The 17802-nt window shown below is 37.6% G+C and overlaps 1 protein-coding gene across 1 annotated transcript in view; it reads left to right on the forward strand.

The window, feature by feature from the left end:
• The window catches only part of GYPA (glycophorin A (MNS blood group)), a 52860-nt gene that overhangs the window by 17285 nt on the left and 17773 nt on the right, over positions 1 to 17802 (forward strand). Inside the window, exons 3-4 of the mRNA XM_004456522.4 lie at positions 1970 to 2032; positions 11235 to 11297. Coding sequence (XP_004456579.2) covers positions 1970 to 2032; positions 11235 to 11297 — 126 coding nt within the window. The remainder of the gene's footprint in view (positions 1 to 1969; positions 2033 to 11234; positions 11298 to 17802) is intronic.

The following is a 17802-nucleotide window of genomic DNA, read 5'->3' on the forward strand; positions in this document are numbered from 1 at the left end:
ATTTCCCTTTTTAAAACATGCTTCCATGATAATATCCTTCTCCAAACATCTTTTGGCACAGGCAAGAACTTCATTTATAGCTTTATTCTATATAAAACCATACGGTCTGGTGGAAAAGACATAGAGCCAAAAGTCAGCAGAAGTGAGTTTTTGCCCTAGTTTTACCTCAGATTAGCTGTGCAGAATTTCTGCAAATAATCAGTCAGCTTTTAGGGTCATGACAAGTTCAAAAGTTATTGCACTTTGAAAATTTAGTTTTCTAACTTGGAAACTATTTAAGGCATTTCATATGCAGGGTGTATCCTTGCAGGGTTTGCTTCTGCAAGATAAGACTTCTCCTATCATCTGAAAATCAGGAGGGAACCAAAACCAATGCCAGCGGCTGCAGGGCTAACTATCACATCACGACAGCTCCTGGGCCTCAGGCATAGAGCCAAACTGCTGGTTACTTGTCCAACATCTCAGTTTACTTTTCTCTTTGGAAAGGTTGTGTGGTCCAGGGGACTGAGCATGAGGCAGAAAGCTGAGTCGGGAGCTCTCTTCCTAGCTCTATCCCTGATGAGTTGTTTTCTATGTTTATATTTTTTTCTATGTTATGTTTTTCTATGTTTTTTAGGCAGCTTTACTAAGACATAATTTGCATGCAACAAAAATCACACGTTTCAAGTGTACAATTCAGGACCAGAAGAGGGTGAGATATTCAACTCAGGCCCAAATTTAAGAGGGGGCAACACCTTAGGAATCAAGATAAATACTAGCTTAAGGTAGTATTTTTTTTAGTGTTGAATTATTTATTTATTTATTTATTTTTTATTATAGTCTTTTTTTTTTAAAGTTAAATAGATCACATAAAACATTAAGTTAAAAAACATGAGGTTCCCGTGGACCCCACTCCCCACCCCACCCCACTCCTGCCATATCAACGTTTCTTAAGGCAGTATTTTTTAATTTCAAAATTAATTCAAGTATATTCATGATGAAAAGAATTATCAAAATTTTGGCTATGGAAAGGATCTATCCGAGTCAGGATTAGGGTGACGCGAGTGATCTAACTTTAGCTAGAGCAGGGCCATATCCTGTCTTCAGGTGGACAGTCCTAGGAGAGGAAATCCAATCAGCCACTGAGCTGAGTTGCCGCTAGGATTCAGTCTTTTAAAGACTGTTCTTTTCCTGTTCACCCCATCTTCCTGTGGGTAGCCCCGACTAGAGGCTTGTGGGGTTCACCATGGTGCCTCTCTCTTAGCAAGGCCTAAACCCCCAGTGTGGTTCTGATAGACCACCAAAATCTCTGATTTCTCTGAAATCACAGCCACTCCAGCTTTTCTCCAAAAGAAAGCTGGTGGCATGTGTCAGGTTCACTTCTCTGCACATCCATTTAATTGCTGTGGAAAAGAGCTCTGAACTGGGGGTCAGGGACCACATGAACAATATCTCCTTCAAAGCAAAATCGGGGTCTTCTTTCACACACCCCACACATGACCAGGCACATGGCAGGCATTAAATCTTCATTGCTGGAATGACAAATGACCAGAATTTTGCTGCAGACTAATTCAATTTGGAGGAATCTACTAATACCCATGGCCTCACTTTCCTAGTGCCTTTTAAATAAAGCACAGATGAGCTGGTATCTGAAATCCACTCCTTCTCTAAACTTCACAGTAACTCAAAAGTCATCCTGAGATTAGCTGTACACTGATGGCCAAGCCTATAGGCCTCTTTAGCTTGGTGATGATACGGAGTTCCTAGAAAGAACTGACATTCCACTATGAAGTCTTTGGAGAATGAGTCCCAAGAGAGGGGGTGGATGGCAGAGTATCTCAAAAGTGACTTATACTGATTCTAAACTGGGAAAGTGAGCTTAACATTCCTGTGGTGAATTTCTTTTCATTTGGTTTCTAGAGGATTGATGAAAGCTGTGAACCTTTTTGCGAGGCATATTTTAAGTCATTTTCCCAATTTGTCTTTACAGTTCCTAAAAGCACACCAACTTCCTCAAAGATTGAAGAGCATTCTGCTACTACTGTAAACCCAGGTATGTTTCCAATATAAGGAGGTGGAGCCTGTACTTCTACGTAACAGATTTCCAGTTGCTAGTATCATAGACACATATTTCATAATTACCTATTTGTGTGGTTTTCTGTGGCAAGTGAACTGAAAGAAAAAAATATTGAAAAGAAAACCCTAGGGTTACTTCTAAGTGATGGGATTGTAACACTTTTTTAAAATACCTTTTAGTACTTTAAATTTTGCAGAAGCAAAGATCATCATATAATTTAAGCAGGAGAAGTTTATAGAAGTAACCTGAAGAAGCATACTTCCTGTTCTCAAAGTGGTCTCTACAAGTAAGCAATGCTGCCAAGCATTGTTGGGGGGAAACCAAGACAGCAGTGTAAATAAACTTGATTATGATGTATGTTAGGACTAACTCTAGAATTTGGAGGAGAAAAGAACTTGACAGTGAACAAAGGAGATAACCCATTGTATATTTTTCTGATTTTTATTGAACTTGGTTTCCTTTTGCTTGTTTTTGTTTTTGTTTTAGGAGGTACTGGGAATTGAATCTGGGACCTCATAATAGGAATCAGGTGCTCAACCACTGAGCTACACTGCTACCTTGAACCAGTTTTGGTTATGATGTAGTGGAAGCAGTGATCACATATTGAAAGTTAGGACTCAAGAATCCCTGAGAGAGAAGATTTATTACAACCGGCCAGGCCCAACAGACTCCTGTCCAAAAAACTGAGCCCAGAGTAGTGACTTTAGGTTATTTTTATACAATAAAATATATATATTTTTTATTTTATATTTTAGGTTATTTTTATACAAGAGACACACATGGTGGGACCAGGAGAGGTTTAGGGGTCAAAAAGACTTTGTTAGTTTTTTGGGGGTTCAGGGAATTGTTTGAATACCAGCTAAGCTTGAATTAGCATATTGCTCACATTCCAGGAAAGCGTGAATTAACATATTGCTCACATTCCAACAGGATGTAACTTTCAATACACATTCAGTCTATATTCTTTCTGAATCTTCAAAGCCTAGAGGGCCTATATCACTTAACTGGCTTTCTAGAAACTAGGCTCACTTGGATACAGAATTAGAAAAGTTTGAATTCACGCACAGGCTATATTATATCCCCCCCTTTGATGCCTTGCTTAAGTTTGTTAAGTTTTGGCATCACTCTTTTCGGAGTTTTGAGGTGGGCTGCCGTCTGAGTTTTTACTGCATTATTTATTAAAGCATACACTTTAGTTACTATTAAGGGGAGGAAGCAGGGAAGTATGGTGAGAGCATCGGAGGAGTTTCAGCTATTCACCAACTCAACTGTGCATTTTTCTCATTATTATTTTTTTCAGGAGGGCTTAATGATAAAGTCTCTGGGAACATCTGGGCTTTTGGCTTTTGGAGGAAGTCTTCATGGAATCTTGGGGAAATTCCTTGATAGGTTCCAGATCCATCTACTGATTTTCTATCTTACTGGCTTGCCCTATTTTCTCTTTAGAGTGTTTACACCTTTAATCTTAAAGGGGGTGCTGAAGGGAGAGGATCTTTTTTCTGTAGCTCCTTCCTGCTGGTCAGGGGCAGTTGACCTACCTGACAAGGGGTGACACTCTTTTGCTATCTATCTAGATTGGAGGAAGACAGATCTGGCATCCTGGGCAAAGCTGGATAAAGTTTTCATATGGCTAACAAGATGTTGATTCTGGAAGAAATAAACTTAATTAGAATTTTGAGAATATATGATTCTACTAAGAGAACACTGAACCAAACAAGTAGAAAAGTTTAGGTGCCTGCAAAGGATGCATTTTCCTAAAGTTGATGGGAAACAGTATATATATGTAGTAGACTATTTTTTATTTTAGGTTATTTTTAACCTAAAATTTTTTTGTGTGTGTTAGGGGTCAGGGACCAACCTAGCTAATAATTCATATGGAGAAGTATCCTGCCGTGTATTGGACACCTGTTTGAATGCACAAGAGAGTTTGACAATGCCGAAGTTTATCTCGTGATTTTCATTTATTTTTTAAACACTTTTAATGCAATGTGTTACATATTAAATGAACTTTTAGTACTTTGCTTTTCACTTGTACACTTTTACCATGAAGACAGTAATTACACAGTTATTTTATTTTAGCAGTAGAGGAAAAACTATTTTTTCTGTTTTTAAAATGAAAACTGAAGATTCCCAATGGAATCAAAGTAACTTCATTACCACCACTTGAATATGCACTTTGAGGTGACTTTCAGACAGGTTTCATTGCTATGAAGTTACTTTTTGCCATTAATATTAATTTAGGTTTTTAATTAATAATGGCTTTTCAGACCTAGCCATTCAAATGTTTCAATTTGGAAGATGCTTCTTCAAACTTGTTATAATTAAACACAACTACACAAACTGGTTAATTTACTTTAGATTACAATTAGCAACCGATGGATTTTACTTTATGCACCTGGGAAAGGACAGATCTACAACTTAATTTCATTATATATGAACTTAGAATTTTTATCATATTAAAAACTTAATACATATAATGCTAATTTCTTAACCTGGTATGTTATAAATTAATGAGATAACACCCAAGCTAAATAAGTTGGAACTGTTATTGTTTATACAGAGAATGTTTTTTTTTTTTCCTCTTTACTTTATGGGGGCTAAAACCTCTTGTTTTTGATAAAATTCTAAAACTGAATAATCTTAAAAGCATACTGACTTCTAGGCTCTGGAATATATTATAAATATTTAATTTGCTTTAATTATAATTTAGTAAGGATCTTTTCATAGCTTTTAAGGACTTTTCCTTTACTTACTGAAATTTGGTAATAGGATTAGGAATTACCCTTATTTAAGGCTGTTAAAAGGTTTAAAATGGGGAACTACAGGAAAAACTGACTCCATTCCCCAGCCTAAAAGGCAGAGTTTTAATCTGCCAAACCTGGCCCCTCCCTCAGAGCTCTTGCAAAGAGAAGGCCCTGGGGGCTGGACACATCAAAGAGCGCAGAAAAAAAAGAATTTTTTTTTCCCTTTCCCAATAGTTTCTATATTCAGATTTCTATATGACCTCTCCATAGGGCTTAGCCTAATTTGGGTTCTAGGAATATTTTTTACATACATGACTGCATATTTACTTTTTAACAATTTGAATAGAGTTTTTTAAAGAATTACTTGTTAATTTGATATTATTTTCCTGATGTATGAAGATATACACTGAGCAAATAGGCAGACATGAATAGTTTGATGTGGAAACATTACTTAGTTAACTTAAAACTTTCCTTTTTTTTTTTACAAAACAAGTTCAACTGTAAAGTAACACTTGAAAGATCTTCGTGAAAGGTTTTCTTTGCGAACTTCTCCAGACTAGGGGCTCTCATTCCCCCTTTTGTGGCTTTCTTAATTAATGGCTTATAACCAAAACGTTTCCAATGCTGTGATACAATTTTTCTTTGCTTCAGAACTGTAAGCAGAGGCAAGGGGTGAAGCCAGACTTGCAGTAACCATAAGCAAAGGCAAACTCAGTTTATAATTGCCATCACAAAAGTTGAAGTCTAGGGGCTAGGTGAACTTAGTTATAAAAAAGTGAAAATTAAAGGTAAGTTTAAGTTATAATTACCATTACTATAGTAAGCACTAGATAGACTTGAAGTAGCCATAAACAAAGGTAAATTAGTTTAAGATTACCATTAAAATATCTGAAATCTAGGCTATGTTTACTCCATTGTAATAATTTCAGTTTTTTAAAAAATATATATAAAGTCACTTATACAATGATTTCAACTCTTAGTTTCTAGAAAGTTTTTACTTAAAATCAATTTGGGCTCCTTTATTAATTAACTAAGCAATTACACAATTTTGTTAGTAAAAACTTTGTATAGTTTTCCGCTTTTCCAGCAATTAAATAAATTTCACTTGTGATTTATGCATTAAATCCATTAGCAAGACAGTATTGACATTTAAAGATTCACTTTTAGGATACCTTTCACCGTTATCCAACTTGTAACAGGTGAGCCCCAAATCTGATTTCCTAGGCACAAGCAAACTGGCAAAATTAAACACATTTTAAAAGTGGAACACAAGGTTATGCACAATTTAAAACAGAAGGATTTTATATTTTTACAATTTCTAGGAATTCTTGGACTTTAATTAATGGCACATGAGGTTTCTTTATTTTGATCACTATTCACACCTTTTATAGGCATGACTGAGTTTAGATTAGAAATGAGAAACACTGAGGCCCAGTAAGCTTAGGGACTTGCTCAGGTACTCAACCAGTTAGTAGCAAAGTCAGATCAAGAACTCTGATCTCCTCCTTGCAGTCCATCCTCATCTTACATAGACAATGGACAGAAATTTCCCATGTTTTCTATCTGCCTAGGCTGATGAATGTAGAGTGGTTAGAGGTATGGACTGATTTTTCTCTGTATCCCTCCTTCCTCAGTAATAGTTTGGGACAGAGAGTATGACCATAGCTTTTCATTAGAGCGAGGTTGTAAAGAACCACAATTCTCTGTGGGAAACTGCTGTCCTCTTAGCCCATAGCAGCTCCAGGCAAACTCAATGTAGGGCTTGTTCTCTACCATAATGGGGAAGGCAGATTTGTGTCCAATTGGTTGCATGAAAACTACCAAAGCAATGTCACTCTTTAGGTGAGAAGAAACTGTATCCTTGCATTTCACACTTGACCCACTAACTGACCAGTTAACAGCCATGCTTTTCTTCTGTTGAGTGGAGGGTTCAAGCAAAAAGTGGGAGGGCTACTCTAAACAAACACTAAGTCCAAATGTTATCACACAAAGCACTTTATCCTTTAAAAAGTTAATTTTTTTCTAAATTGTAATTGACTACGTTGTCTTGCAAGAAAGAAAAATGAATGGCTACAGAAGGCTACTATGTGATTACAACTTGGTCCAGATTGAACTTTTCAATCCTTTGGTCCCCATGCAAAATGAAATATTTCACTTTAAAAAAATGCTTCCATGATAATACCTTTCTCCAAACATTTTTTGGCCCTGGCAGGATCCTCATATTTTATATTTTTATTCTATATAAAACCATAAGGTCTGCTGGAAAAGGCATAGAGCTAAAGGTCAGCAGATGTGAGTTTTTGCCCCAGTTTTACTTCAAATTAGCTGTGAAGATTTTATGCAGATAAATTGATCAGTCTGTTTTCATGGTCATGACAATTACAAAAACTATAAAAATAAATTAAATAAACAAAAACAAACAAACAACTGTAACACTTGGAAAATTTAGTTTTCTAACTTGGAAACTATTTAAGGCATGTCATATGCAGGGTGTATCCTTGTTCAGGGTTTGCTTCTGCAAGATAAGACTTCTATCATCTGAAAATCAGGAGGGAACCAAAACCAATGCCAGTGGCTGCAGGGCTGACTATCACATCACGACAGGAGCTCAGCTCCTGGACCTCAGGCATAGAGCCAAACTGCTGGTTATTTGTCCAACATCTCCGTTTACTTTTATTCTTTCTAACAATAATTCATGTTAGAAATGTCAACTCTTTGGAAAGGTCGTGTGGTCCAGGGGACTGAGCATGAGGCAGAAAGCTGAGTCGGGAGCTCTCTTCCCAGCTCTCTCCCTGATGAGTTGTGGGCCAACATGTCAGCCCACTTCCTGGGTACAGTGGGAGGAATCCTCATGCTCCCTCCCCAGCCTCAGACATACACATCACAGGCAGGCGCTTTAGCAAAGGTTAGTCAAGCAGTGTAGATAAAATATGATAGAGATGAAATGCTTGATATCGTTCATATTTATGCAAATACAAGCATGAAAACATTTTCTGAATTAAACAGAACAACATTAAATTGACCTGTAGTCTGCAAACAATGCCAAAGGACTTTTACAAAGCTGATTTAGCTGCAGAAAACTAGGGGCCCTGAGAACAAAAGGGCACAAGGGCTGATAATTCTGTCCATAAGAGGCTTAGGCAAACTGTGTGTTATTTAGTGGTTACAAGTTTCTTGGGATGATTTCTACCCAGTTTAACAGATGATTCTATTGTAAAAAGCCTTGTTTACAAGCCATCTATCTATTCACAGAAATGTTGAAGCTATGCATAACAGAACATTTTGTATCTATTAGCTGACTATGGCTGAAGAACCAGGTAGAGCCAGACAGCCACGTGGGCTGTTGAATTTGGACATTGTTGGTGGTGGTTGAGGGAAGGTACTATGGGATTTGGGTTTCCTTGTTTTGAATTTGAAAGTAACATAAGCACTTGAACATGCATAGAGATATTTCTTTGGTTACTCTTTTCAGGTTTTTTCCAACCAGGTGTTGATTTATTTAATTTGAGGTTATTGATAAAATTCTTTAAATTTCTCCATGTGAATCTATCTGGGAATAATTAGAAAGTTCATTAAAATTTAATTGAGGGATGTGGATGTGGTTCAACCAGTTGCATTCCTGTTTACCATATGGGAAGCCCCGGGTTCGATTCCCAGGGCCTGCTAGTGAAGGCACGCTGGCCCATGCCACAGAAAGATGGTGCAGCAAGATGGTGCAACACAGGGAGACAACAGACACAGAAGAACGTACAGCAAATGGACACAGAGAGCAGACAGCAAGCCAAGCGGCAAGGGGGCGGGGAATAAATAAATAAATAATAAATAAATAAATAAATAAAAGTCTTTTTTAAAAATTTAATCGAATACTGAAAAAATATAAAGGCTTATTGTGATCAGAACTTTTGCTGTTTCAAGCTGAGGCTGTTTTTTAACCTCAAGACTTTCACAAACATGACTCCGTGGGTATTAAATCCTGTTTAAAAGCTACAAGGTTATCCATTTTTCCAAAAATGGAAGAAAAACTGTGACAATTTTTATATTAGAGGTCACCTAAATTATTAAATCATTTGGAGAAAATGATGTTTAAAACCATTTTTTATCAAATTGTCTTTAGGGAATTTATGTACTTATTTATGTACTGTGTTTGTGGTGTTAGGTAACTGTGATAAGAAATTGTATAAAACAAACTAATTCCAGTGACTTAAAGCACCTAAGAGCACAGGTGGTAAATTTCGGTCTCAAAACAATTTGGTCAGCAATCAGGGTCTAAACATCTCTTTGGTGTTTTCCTCTTTTTGACCAGTAATTTGGCACAGCAAGCAGGTTCCCAGCAGTTCAACAACCCAACATAGCCAATGCCATATTCATAAATATTTCAGTTGTTTCCACTTTGCAGTCCTTTTTTTAAAAATTTTTTAATCTCTCCCCCCCATCCCTCCACCCCACCCCCACCCCAGTTGTCTGCTCCCTGTGTTCATTTGTGTGTTCTTTCTGGGTCCACTTTTATTCTTGTCAGCCGCATGGGGAATCTGTGTCTCTTTTTGTTGTGTCATCTTGCTGCGTCAGCTCTCTGTGTGTGGCACCACCCTGGGCAGGCTGCAGTTCTTTAGTGCTGGGCAGCTCTCCTTATTGGGCGCACTCCTTGCATGTGGCACTGCCCTACACAGGGGACACCCCTGTATGGCATGGCCCTCGTTGCGCACATCAGCACTGTGCATGGCCAGCTCATCATATGGGTCAGGAGGCCCTGGGTTTGAACCCTGGACCTCCCATGTGGTAGGCAGATGCTCTATCTGCTGAGCCAAATCCGCTTCCCTCTGCAGTCTTTTACACAATGCTGTGATGGATACCCTTGTAGACCCATGTTTGCATCCATGACATTAATTTCTAGAATAGAATCATGTTGTGTCATAGTATGAACATTTTAAATACTCTGATGGCTATTGCCTTATTTGCTCACAGAAAAGTTACACCAATATGATAGATGAAAGATGTGGCATATTTATGCTTCAATTTTTATTTCCTTGATTAAAAGCCAAAGTAAAAATTTTTCTGTTTATTTTTTAGGCAGCTTTACTAAGACGTAATTTGCATGCAACAAAAATCACACATTTCAAGTGTACAATTCAGGACCAGAAGAGGGTGAGATATTCAACTCAGGCCCAAATTTAAAAGGGGGCAACACCTTAGGAATCAAGATAAATACTAGCTTAAGGTAGTATTTTTTTTTAGTGTTGAATTATTTATTTATTTATTTATTTTTTATTATTGTCTTTTTTTTTAAAGTTAAATAGATCACATAAAACATTACATTAAAAAACATAAGAGGCTCCCGTAGACCCCACTCCACACCCCACCCCACACCTGCCATATCAACGTTTCTTAAGGCAGTATTTTTTAAATTCAAAATTAATTCAAGTATATTCATGATGAAAAGAATTATCAAAATTTTGACTACAGACAAGATCTGTCCGAGTCAGGATTAGGGTGACGCGAGTGATCTAACTTTAGCTAGAGCAGGGCCATATCCTGTCTTCAGGTGGACAGTCCTAGGAGAGGAAATCCAATCAGCCACTGAGCTGAGTTGCCGCTAGGATTCAGTCTTTTAAAGACTGCTCTGCTCCTGTTCACCCCATCTTCCTGTGGGTAGCCCCGACTAGAGAGAGGCACATGGGGTTCACCATGGTGCCTCTCTCTCAGCAAGGCCTAAACCCCCAGTGTGGTTCTGATAGCACGTGAGACCACTAAAATCTCTGATTTCTCTGAAATCACAGCCACTCAGGTTGTCTCCAAAAGAAAGCTGGTGGCATGTGTCAGGTTCACTTCTCTGCACATCCATTTAATTGCTGTGGAGAAGAGCTCTGAACTGGGGGTCAGGGACCACATGAACATTATCTCCTTCAAAGCAAAATCGGGGTCTTCTTTCACACACCCCACACATGACCAGGCACATGGCAGGCATTAAATCTTCATTGCTGGAATGACAAATGACCAGAATTTTGCTGCAGACTAATTCAATTTGGAGGAATCTACTAATACCCACGGCCTCACTTTCCTAGTGCCTTTTAAATAAAGCACAGATGAGCTGGTATCTGAAATCCACTCCTTCTCTAAACTTCACCAAATCTCAAACATCGTTGTGAGATGAGCTATATACTGGTACCCAAGTCTGTAGGCCTCTTTAGCTTGGTGAAGAAATGGATTTTCTAGAAAGAACTGACATTCCACTATGAAGTCTTTGGAGAATGAGTCCCAAGAGAGGGGGTAGATGGCAGAGTATCTCAAAAGTGACTTATACTGATTCTAAACTGGGAAAGTGAGCTTAACATTCCTGTGGTGAATTTCTGTTTATTTTGGTTTCTAGAGGATTAATGAAAACTGTGAACCTTTTTGGGGGGCATATTTTAAGTCATTTTCCCAATTTGTCTTTACAGTTCCTAAAAATACAACAACTTCCTCAAAGTATGATGAGCATTCGGTTTCTCCTGGAAAAACAGGTATGTTTCCAATATAAGGATATGGAGCCTGTATTTCTACGTAACAGATTTCCAGTTGCTAGTATCATAGACACATATTTTATAATTACCTATTTGTGTGGTTTTCTGTGGCAAGTGAACTGAAAGAAAAAAAATACTGAAAAGAAAACCCTAAGGTTACTTCTAAGTGATGGGATTGTAAAACTTTTTTTAAATACCTTTTAGTACTTTAAATTTTCTGCAAAGATCATCATATAATGTAAGCAGGAGAAGTTTATAGAAGTAACCTGAAGAAGCATACTTCCTGTTCTCAAAGTGGTCTCTACAAGTAAGCAATGCTGCCAAGCATTGTTGGGGGGAAACCAAGATAGCAGCATAAATAAACTTGATTATGATGTATCTTGGGACTAACTTCTAGAATTTAGAGGAGAAAAGAACTTGACAGTGAGCAGAGGAGATAACCCATTGTATATTTTTCTGATTTTTATTGAACGTGGTTTCCTTTTGTTGTTTTGTTTTTGTTTTGTTTCTGTTTTTGTTTTTGTTTTAGGAGGTACTGGGAATTGAATCTGGGACCTCATAATGGGAATCAGGTACTCAACCACTGAGCTACACTGCTACCTTGAACCAGTTTTGGTTATGATGTAGTGGAAGCAGTGATCACATATTGAAGGTTAGGACTCAGGAATCCCTGAGAAAGAAGATTTATTACAACCGGCTGGGCCCAGCAGACTCCTGTCCAAAAAACTGAGCCCAGAGTAGTGACTTTAGGTTATTTTTATACAAGAGACACACATGATGGGGCCAGGAGAGGTTTAGGGGTCAAAAAGACATTGTTAGGTTTTTTTGGGTTCAGGGAATTGTTTGAATGCCAGCTAAGTTTGAATTAGCATATTGCTCACATTCCAGGAAAGCGTGAATTAACATATTGCCCACATTCCAACTGGATGTAACTTTGAATACACATTCAGTCTATATTCTTTCTGAATCTTCAAAGCCTAGAGGGCCTATAGCACTTAACTGGCTTTCTAGAAACTAGGCACACTTGGATACAGAATTAGAAAAGTTTGAATTCATGCACAGGCTATATTATATCCCCCCCTTTGATGCCTTGCTTAAGTTTGTTAAGTTTTGGCATCACTCTTTTTGGAGTTTTGAGGTGGGTGGCCATCGGAGTTTTTACTGCATTATTTATTAAAGCATACACTTTAGTTACTATTAAGGGGAGGAAGCAGGGAAGTATGGTGAGAGCATCAGAGGAGTTTCAGCTATTCACCAACTCGACTGCTCATTTTTCTCATTTTTTTTTTTCAGGAGGGCTTAATGATAAAGTCTCTGGGAACATCTGGGCTTTTGGAGGAAGTCTTAATGGAATCTTGGGGAAATTCCTTGCCAGATCCATCTACTGATTTCCTATCTTACTAGCCTGCCCTATTTTCTCTTTAGAGTGTTTACACCTTTAATCTTAAAGCGGGTGCTGAAGGGAGAGGATTTTTTTTCTGTAGCTCCTTCCTGCTGGTCAGGGGCAGTTGACCCTACCTGACAAGGGGTGACACTCTTTTGCTATCTATCTAGATTGGAGGAAGACAGATCGGCATCCTGGGCAAAGCTGGATAAAGTTTTCATATGGCTAACAAGATGTTGATTCTGGAAGAAATAAACTTAATGAGAATTTTGAGAATATATGGTTCTACTAAGAGAACACTGAACCATACAAGTAGAAAAGTTTAGGTGCCTGCAAGGCCTGCATTTTCCTAAAGTTGATGGGAAACAGTATATATATATATATATATGTACTTTATTATGCTATTGGTTAACTTCAGAAAGAAATTGCAATAGACAATGGGGTTAGGTATAATTTGTTAATCCGAGTTCCTATATAAGAAGCATTTCTCTTTTCAGTTAAGCTAAAGGAGATGAAAAGAGGCAAGGTTTTTAAAGGGAAGTCTGGTTTGCCTTTTTCCTAGCAATAGGCATTTGGGCTAGAGTTAGAGGAAACGGTTGATTTTGACATAGACACTACTTAGCTTTGCCTTTTGAAGAGGTATCTCAGGCTGTCCAATGGCTGGCACTTGTGTGTTCCATCATGTGCTTCTGGTGAACTGGCACTCTCTTGGGCAGCTGACTTTGTTCAGGATTAGCGCACCAAGCTGGACATTCCTTTAGCTTTAATAGGTGTGGGAGTGATCAGAACTACAGAGTAAAGTCTTTATATTTTGGTTCTAATTGAGCAACTCCTGATAATTTCTTTGACTGTTTTTACCAGGCTGTCTTTTGAAAACCCATTTGGCTAAGCTGGTTAGGACATCCCTCCCCAGATGAGTGCCTTGGTGAAGTTCATGGAGGACCTTTCCCTGCACTGCTCCTGGGAGGTGGACTTGAGGATTTTTAGCAAGCCACTCATCAGCTTCCAGGGTGAATCCCAGGCTAGCTGCCCTGGTTAGTTCACCCTGGGTATACCGTGGAACTTCGAGTACTGGTACAGGTGCTGGAATAAGGGGTAGGAGGGAAACCTGAGTTTGTGCTGCTGCTTTAGCAGTTACGTCAGCTTGAACTTTTTTTTTTTTTGCTATAGCAGTGTTTGTTTTTTGATGTCCTGGATAATGCCTAACTGCTATTTCCTGAGGTAACAGTATGGTTTCTCAGTAAATCTAGGATTTTTGCCTGTGTTTAATAGTTGACCCACTGGTAGTAAGCAAGCCTTGCTCTTGTTACACAGCAGAGTGAGAGTGAAGGACAAGGAAAGCATACTTAAGAGTCCGTGTAAATATTAGCCCATTTCCCGCTGCTGGATTTAACTTCTGGTAAGGGTAACCAGCTCTTCTCTCAGGGTTGAAGTTTCAGGGGAAAGAGCTCTGTCTTCTATGGTTTTAAATTGAGAAACCACTGCATAGCCTGCCCTCCTCAACTCCTCTCTCAATAAAACTGCTTTCATGTGTGAATCATTTAATGTTTGGGTTCACAAGAGGCTTATCCTTTGGATCTGGCCAGCTTGAGTAGTTTTGGTAAAGAGTCTCAAGGCAGGAGTGGAGAAGGGGTTCTTCAGGATCTGACTTGAGGCCCTCTACCAGTAGTAGGGCGGCTGGGTTGAGAGTTTGACAGACCCTTATCTGTACCTCAGGGGTTTTTAGTAATTGAGCCTGGTATTAATCAAGAGGCTACCTGTGAGCTACTGGTGGCCCTGGGTTCAGGCACATCCTTTACCTGGTGTGGAGTAAAGATTGTGAGAGGTTGCCCCCAAGTTAATTTGATGGTTTAATTAAAAGGACTGTTGGCCCCACTGCTTGCAGGCAAAGTGACTATTTTCTTTTTTATTTCACAGACATGTTTATTAATTACTTAAAAAATGAAGTTGACCAGGACTTTTAACATGTTCAATGTCCTTCTACATATGATTTACTAGAAGTGTTACCATAATCATCAGACATATATTTAAAATAGGATATAGGTACAGTATTTAATATTAATTGATATACTACTCAATGCATAAGTTTCTCCTTGAGCTGCAATTAATAGCTTTAGGTTTCAGGTTTGCAATACCATACAGGTTATCTCTCCATGGGAGCAAGCTATAGTGCCAACTGTGTTCGATTTTTACCCACAGTACTCTGGTATTCATTGCTCTACTTCATATGTTCTTCACAGAAGCTGCAGCACCGTTGACCCTAGAGAGAAGCTAGGAAAGTAGATTCCAGTATTTTACCAGCCTGGTGCCTAAAGCTCTTTGGCACTATGAAAGTGCCAGTCTGGAGACAATATCCATTGTACATTTAGCTGTACTGAACCACTGTTGGCTGCTGCAGGAGTTTGAAACTGCAAAGTAGTTCCCATCCACTTCAGGAGCACGACCGGAGATGTAGTAGATACTTTCCTTGTGTTAGGGGTCAGGGACCAACCTAGCTAACAACTCATATGGAGAAGTACCCTGCAGTGTATTAGACACCTGGTTTGAATGCACAAGAGAGTTTGACAATGCCAAAGTCTATCTCTTGATTTTTATATATATTTTAAATATTTTTAATGCAATGTGTTATATTTTAAATTAACGTTTAGTACTTTGCTTATCACTTGTACACTTTTAACATGAAGACATTAATTACACAGGTATTTTATTTTAGCAGTAGAGGAAAAACTATTTTTTTCTATTTTTAAAATGAAAACTGAAGATTCCCAGTGGAATCAAAGTAACTTCATTACCACCACTTGAATATGCACATTGAGGTGACTTTCAGACAGGTTTTATTGCTATGAAGTTACTTTTTGTGATTAATATTAATTTAGGTTTTTAATTAATAATGGCTTTTCAGACCTAGCCATTCAAATGCTTCAATTTGGAAGATGCGCCTACAAACTTTTTATAATTAAACACAACTACACAAACTGGTTAATTTACTTTAGATTACAATTAACAACCGATGGATTTTACTTTATGCATCTAGGAAAGGACAGATCTACATTTCTTCAACTTAATTTCATTATATATGAACTTAGAATTTTTATCATATTAAAAACTTAATACATATAATGCTAATTTCTTAACCTGGTATGTTATAAATTAATGAGATAACACCCAAGCTAAATAAGTTGAAACTGTTATTGTTTATACAAAGAATGTTTTTTTTTTCTTTTCTTTATGGGGGCTAAAACCTCTTGTTTTTGATAAAATTCTAAAACTGAATAATCTTAAAAGCATACTGACTTCTAGGCTCTGGAATATATTATAAATACTTAATTTGCTTTAATTATAATTTAGTAAGGATCTTTTCATAGCTTTTAAGGACTTTTCCTTTACTTGCTGAAATTTGGTAATAGGATTAGGAATTACCCTTATTTAAGGCTGTTAAAAGGTTTAAAATGGGGAACTACAGGAAAAACTGACTCCATTCCCCAGCCTAAAAGGCAGAGTTTTAATCTGCCAAACCTGGCCCCTCCCTCAGAGCTCTTGCAAACAGAAGGCCCTGTGGGCAGGACAGGTCAAAGAGCTCAGAAAAAAAAAGAATTTTTTTCTCCTTTCCCAATAGTTTCTATATTCAGATTTCTATATGACCTTTCCATACTGCTTAGCCTAATGTGGGTTCTAGGAATATTTATTACACACGTAACTGCATATTTAATTTTTAACAATTTTAATAGAGTTTTTTTATTATTTTCCTGATGTATGAATATATACACTGAGCAAATAGGCAGACATGAATAGTTTGAAGTGGAAACATTACTTAGTTAACTTAAAACTTCCCTTTTTTTTTACAAAGCAAGTTCAACTGTAAAATAACCCTTGAAAGATCTTCCTAAAGGGTTTTCTTTGTGACCTTCTCCAGACTAGGGATTCTCGTTCCCCTTTTTTGTGGCTTTCTTAATTAATGGCTTATAACCAAAATGTTTCCAGTGCTGTGATACAATTTTTCTTTGCTTCAGAACTGTAAGCAGAGGCAAGGGGTGGAGCCAGACTTGCAGTAACCATAAACAAAGGCAAACTCAGTTTATAATTGCCATCCCAAAAGTTGAAGTCTAGGGGCTAGGTGAACTTAGTTATAAAAAAGTGAAAATTAAAGGTAAGTTTAAGTTATAATTACCATTACTATAGTAAGCACTAGATAGACTTGAAGTAGCCATAACAAAGGTAAATTAGTTTGATTACCATTAAAATATCTGAAATCTAGGCTATGTTTACTCCATTGTAATAATTTCAGTTTTTTAAGATATATACATAAAGTAACTTATGCAATGATTTCAACTCTTAGTTCCTAGAGAGTTTTTACTTAAAATCAATTTGGGCACCTTTATTAATTAGGCAATTAAAACAATTTTATTAGTAACAACTTTGTATAGTTTTCTGCTTTTCCAGCAATTAAATAAATTTTACTTGTGATTTATGCATTAAATCCATTAGCAAGACAGTACTGGCATTTAAAGATTCATTTTTAGGTTACCTTTCACCATTATCCGACTTGTAACAGGTGAACCCCAAATCTGATTTCCTAGGCACAAGCACACTGGCAAAATTAAACACAGATTTAAAAGTGGAACACAAGGTTATGTACAGATTAAAACAGAAGAATTTTATATTTTTAGCATTTCTAGGAATTCTTTGACTTTAATTAATGGCACATGAGGTTTCTTTATTTTGATCACTATTCACACCTTTTATAGGCATGACTGAGTTTAGATTAGAAATGAGAAACGCTGAGGCCCAGTAAGCTTAGGGACTTGCTCAGTACCCAATCAGTTAGTAGCAAAGTCAGATCAAGAACTCTGATCTCCTCCTCGCAGTCCAACTTCATCTTACATAGAAAATGGACAGAAATTTCCCATGTTTTCTATCTACCTAGGCTGATGAAGGTAGAGTGGTTGGAGGTATGGACTGATTTTTCTCTGCATCCCTCCTTCCTCAGTAATAGTTTGGGACAGAAAGTATGACCATAGCTTGTCATTAGAGCCGGGTTGTAAAGAACCACAGTTCCCTGTGGGAAACTGCTGTCCTCTTAGCCCATAGCAGCTCCAGGCAAACTCAATGTAGGGCTTGTTC

This window comes from Dasypus novemcinctus, chromosome 1, assembly GCF_030445035.2.
Source record: "Dasypus novemcinctus isolate mDasNov1 chromosome 1, mDasNov1.1.hap2, whole genome shotgun sequence".
Lineage (NCBI taxonomy): Eukaryota > Metazoa > Chordata > Mammalia > Cingulata > Dasypodidae > Dasypus > Dasypus novemcinctus.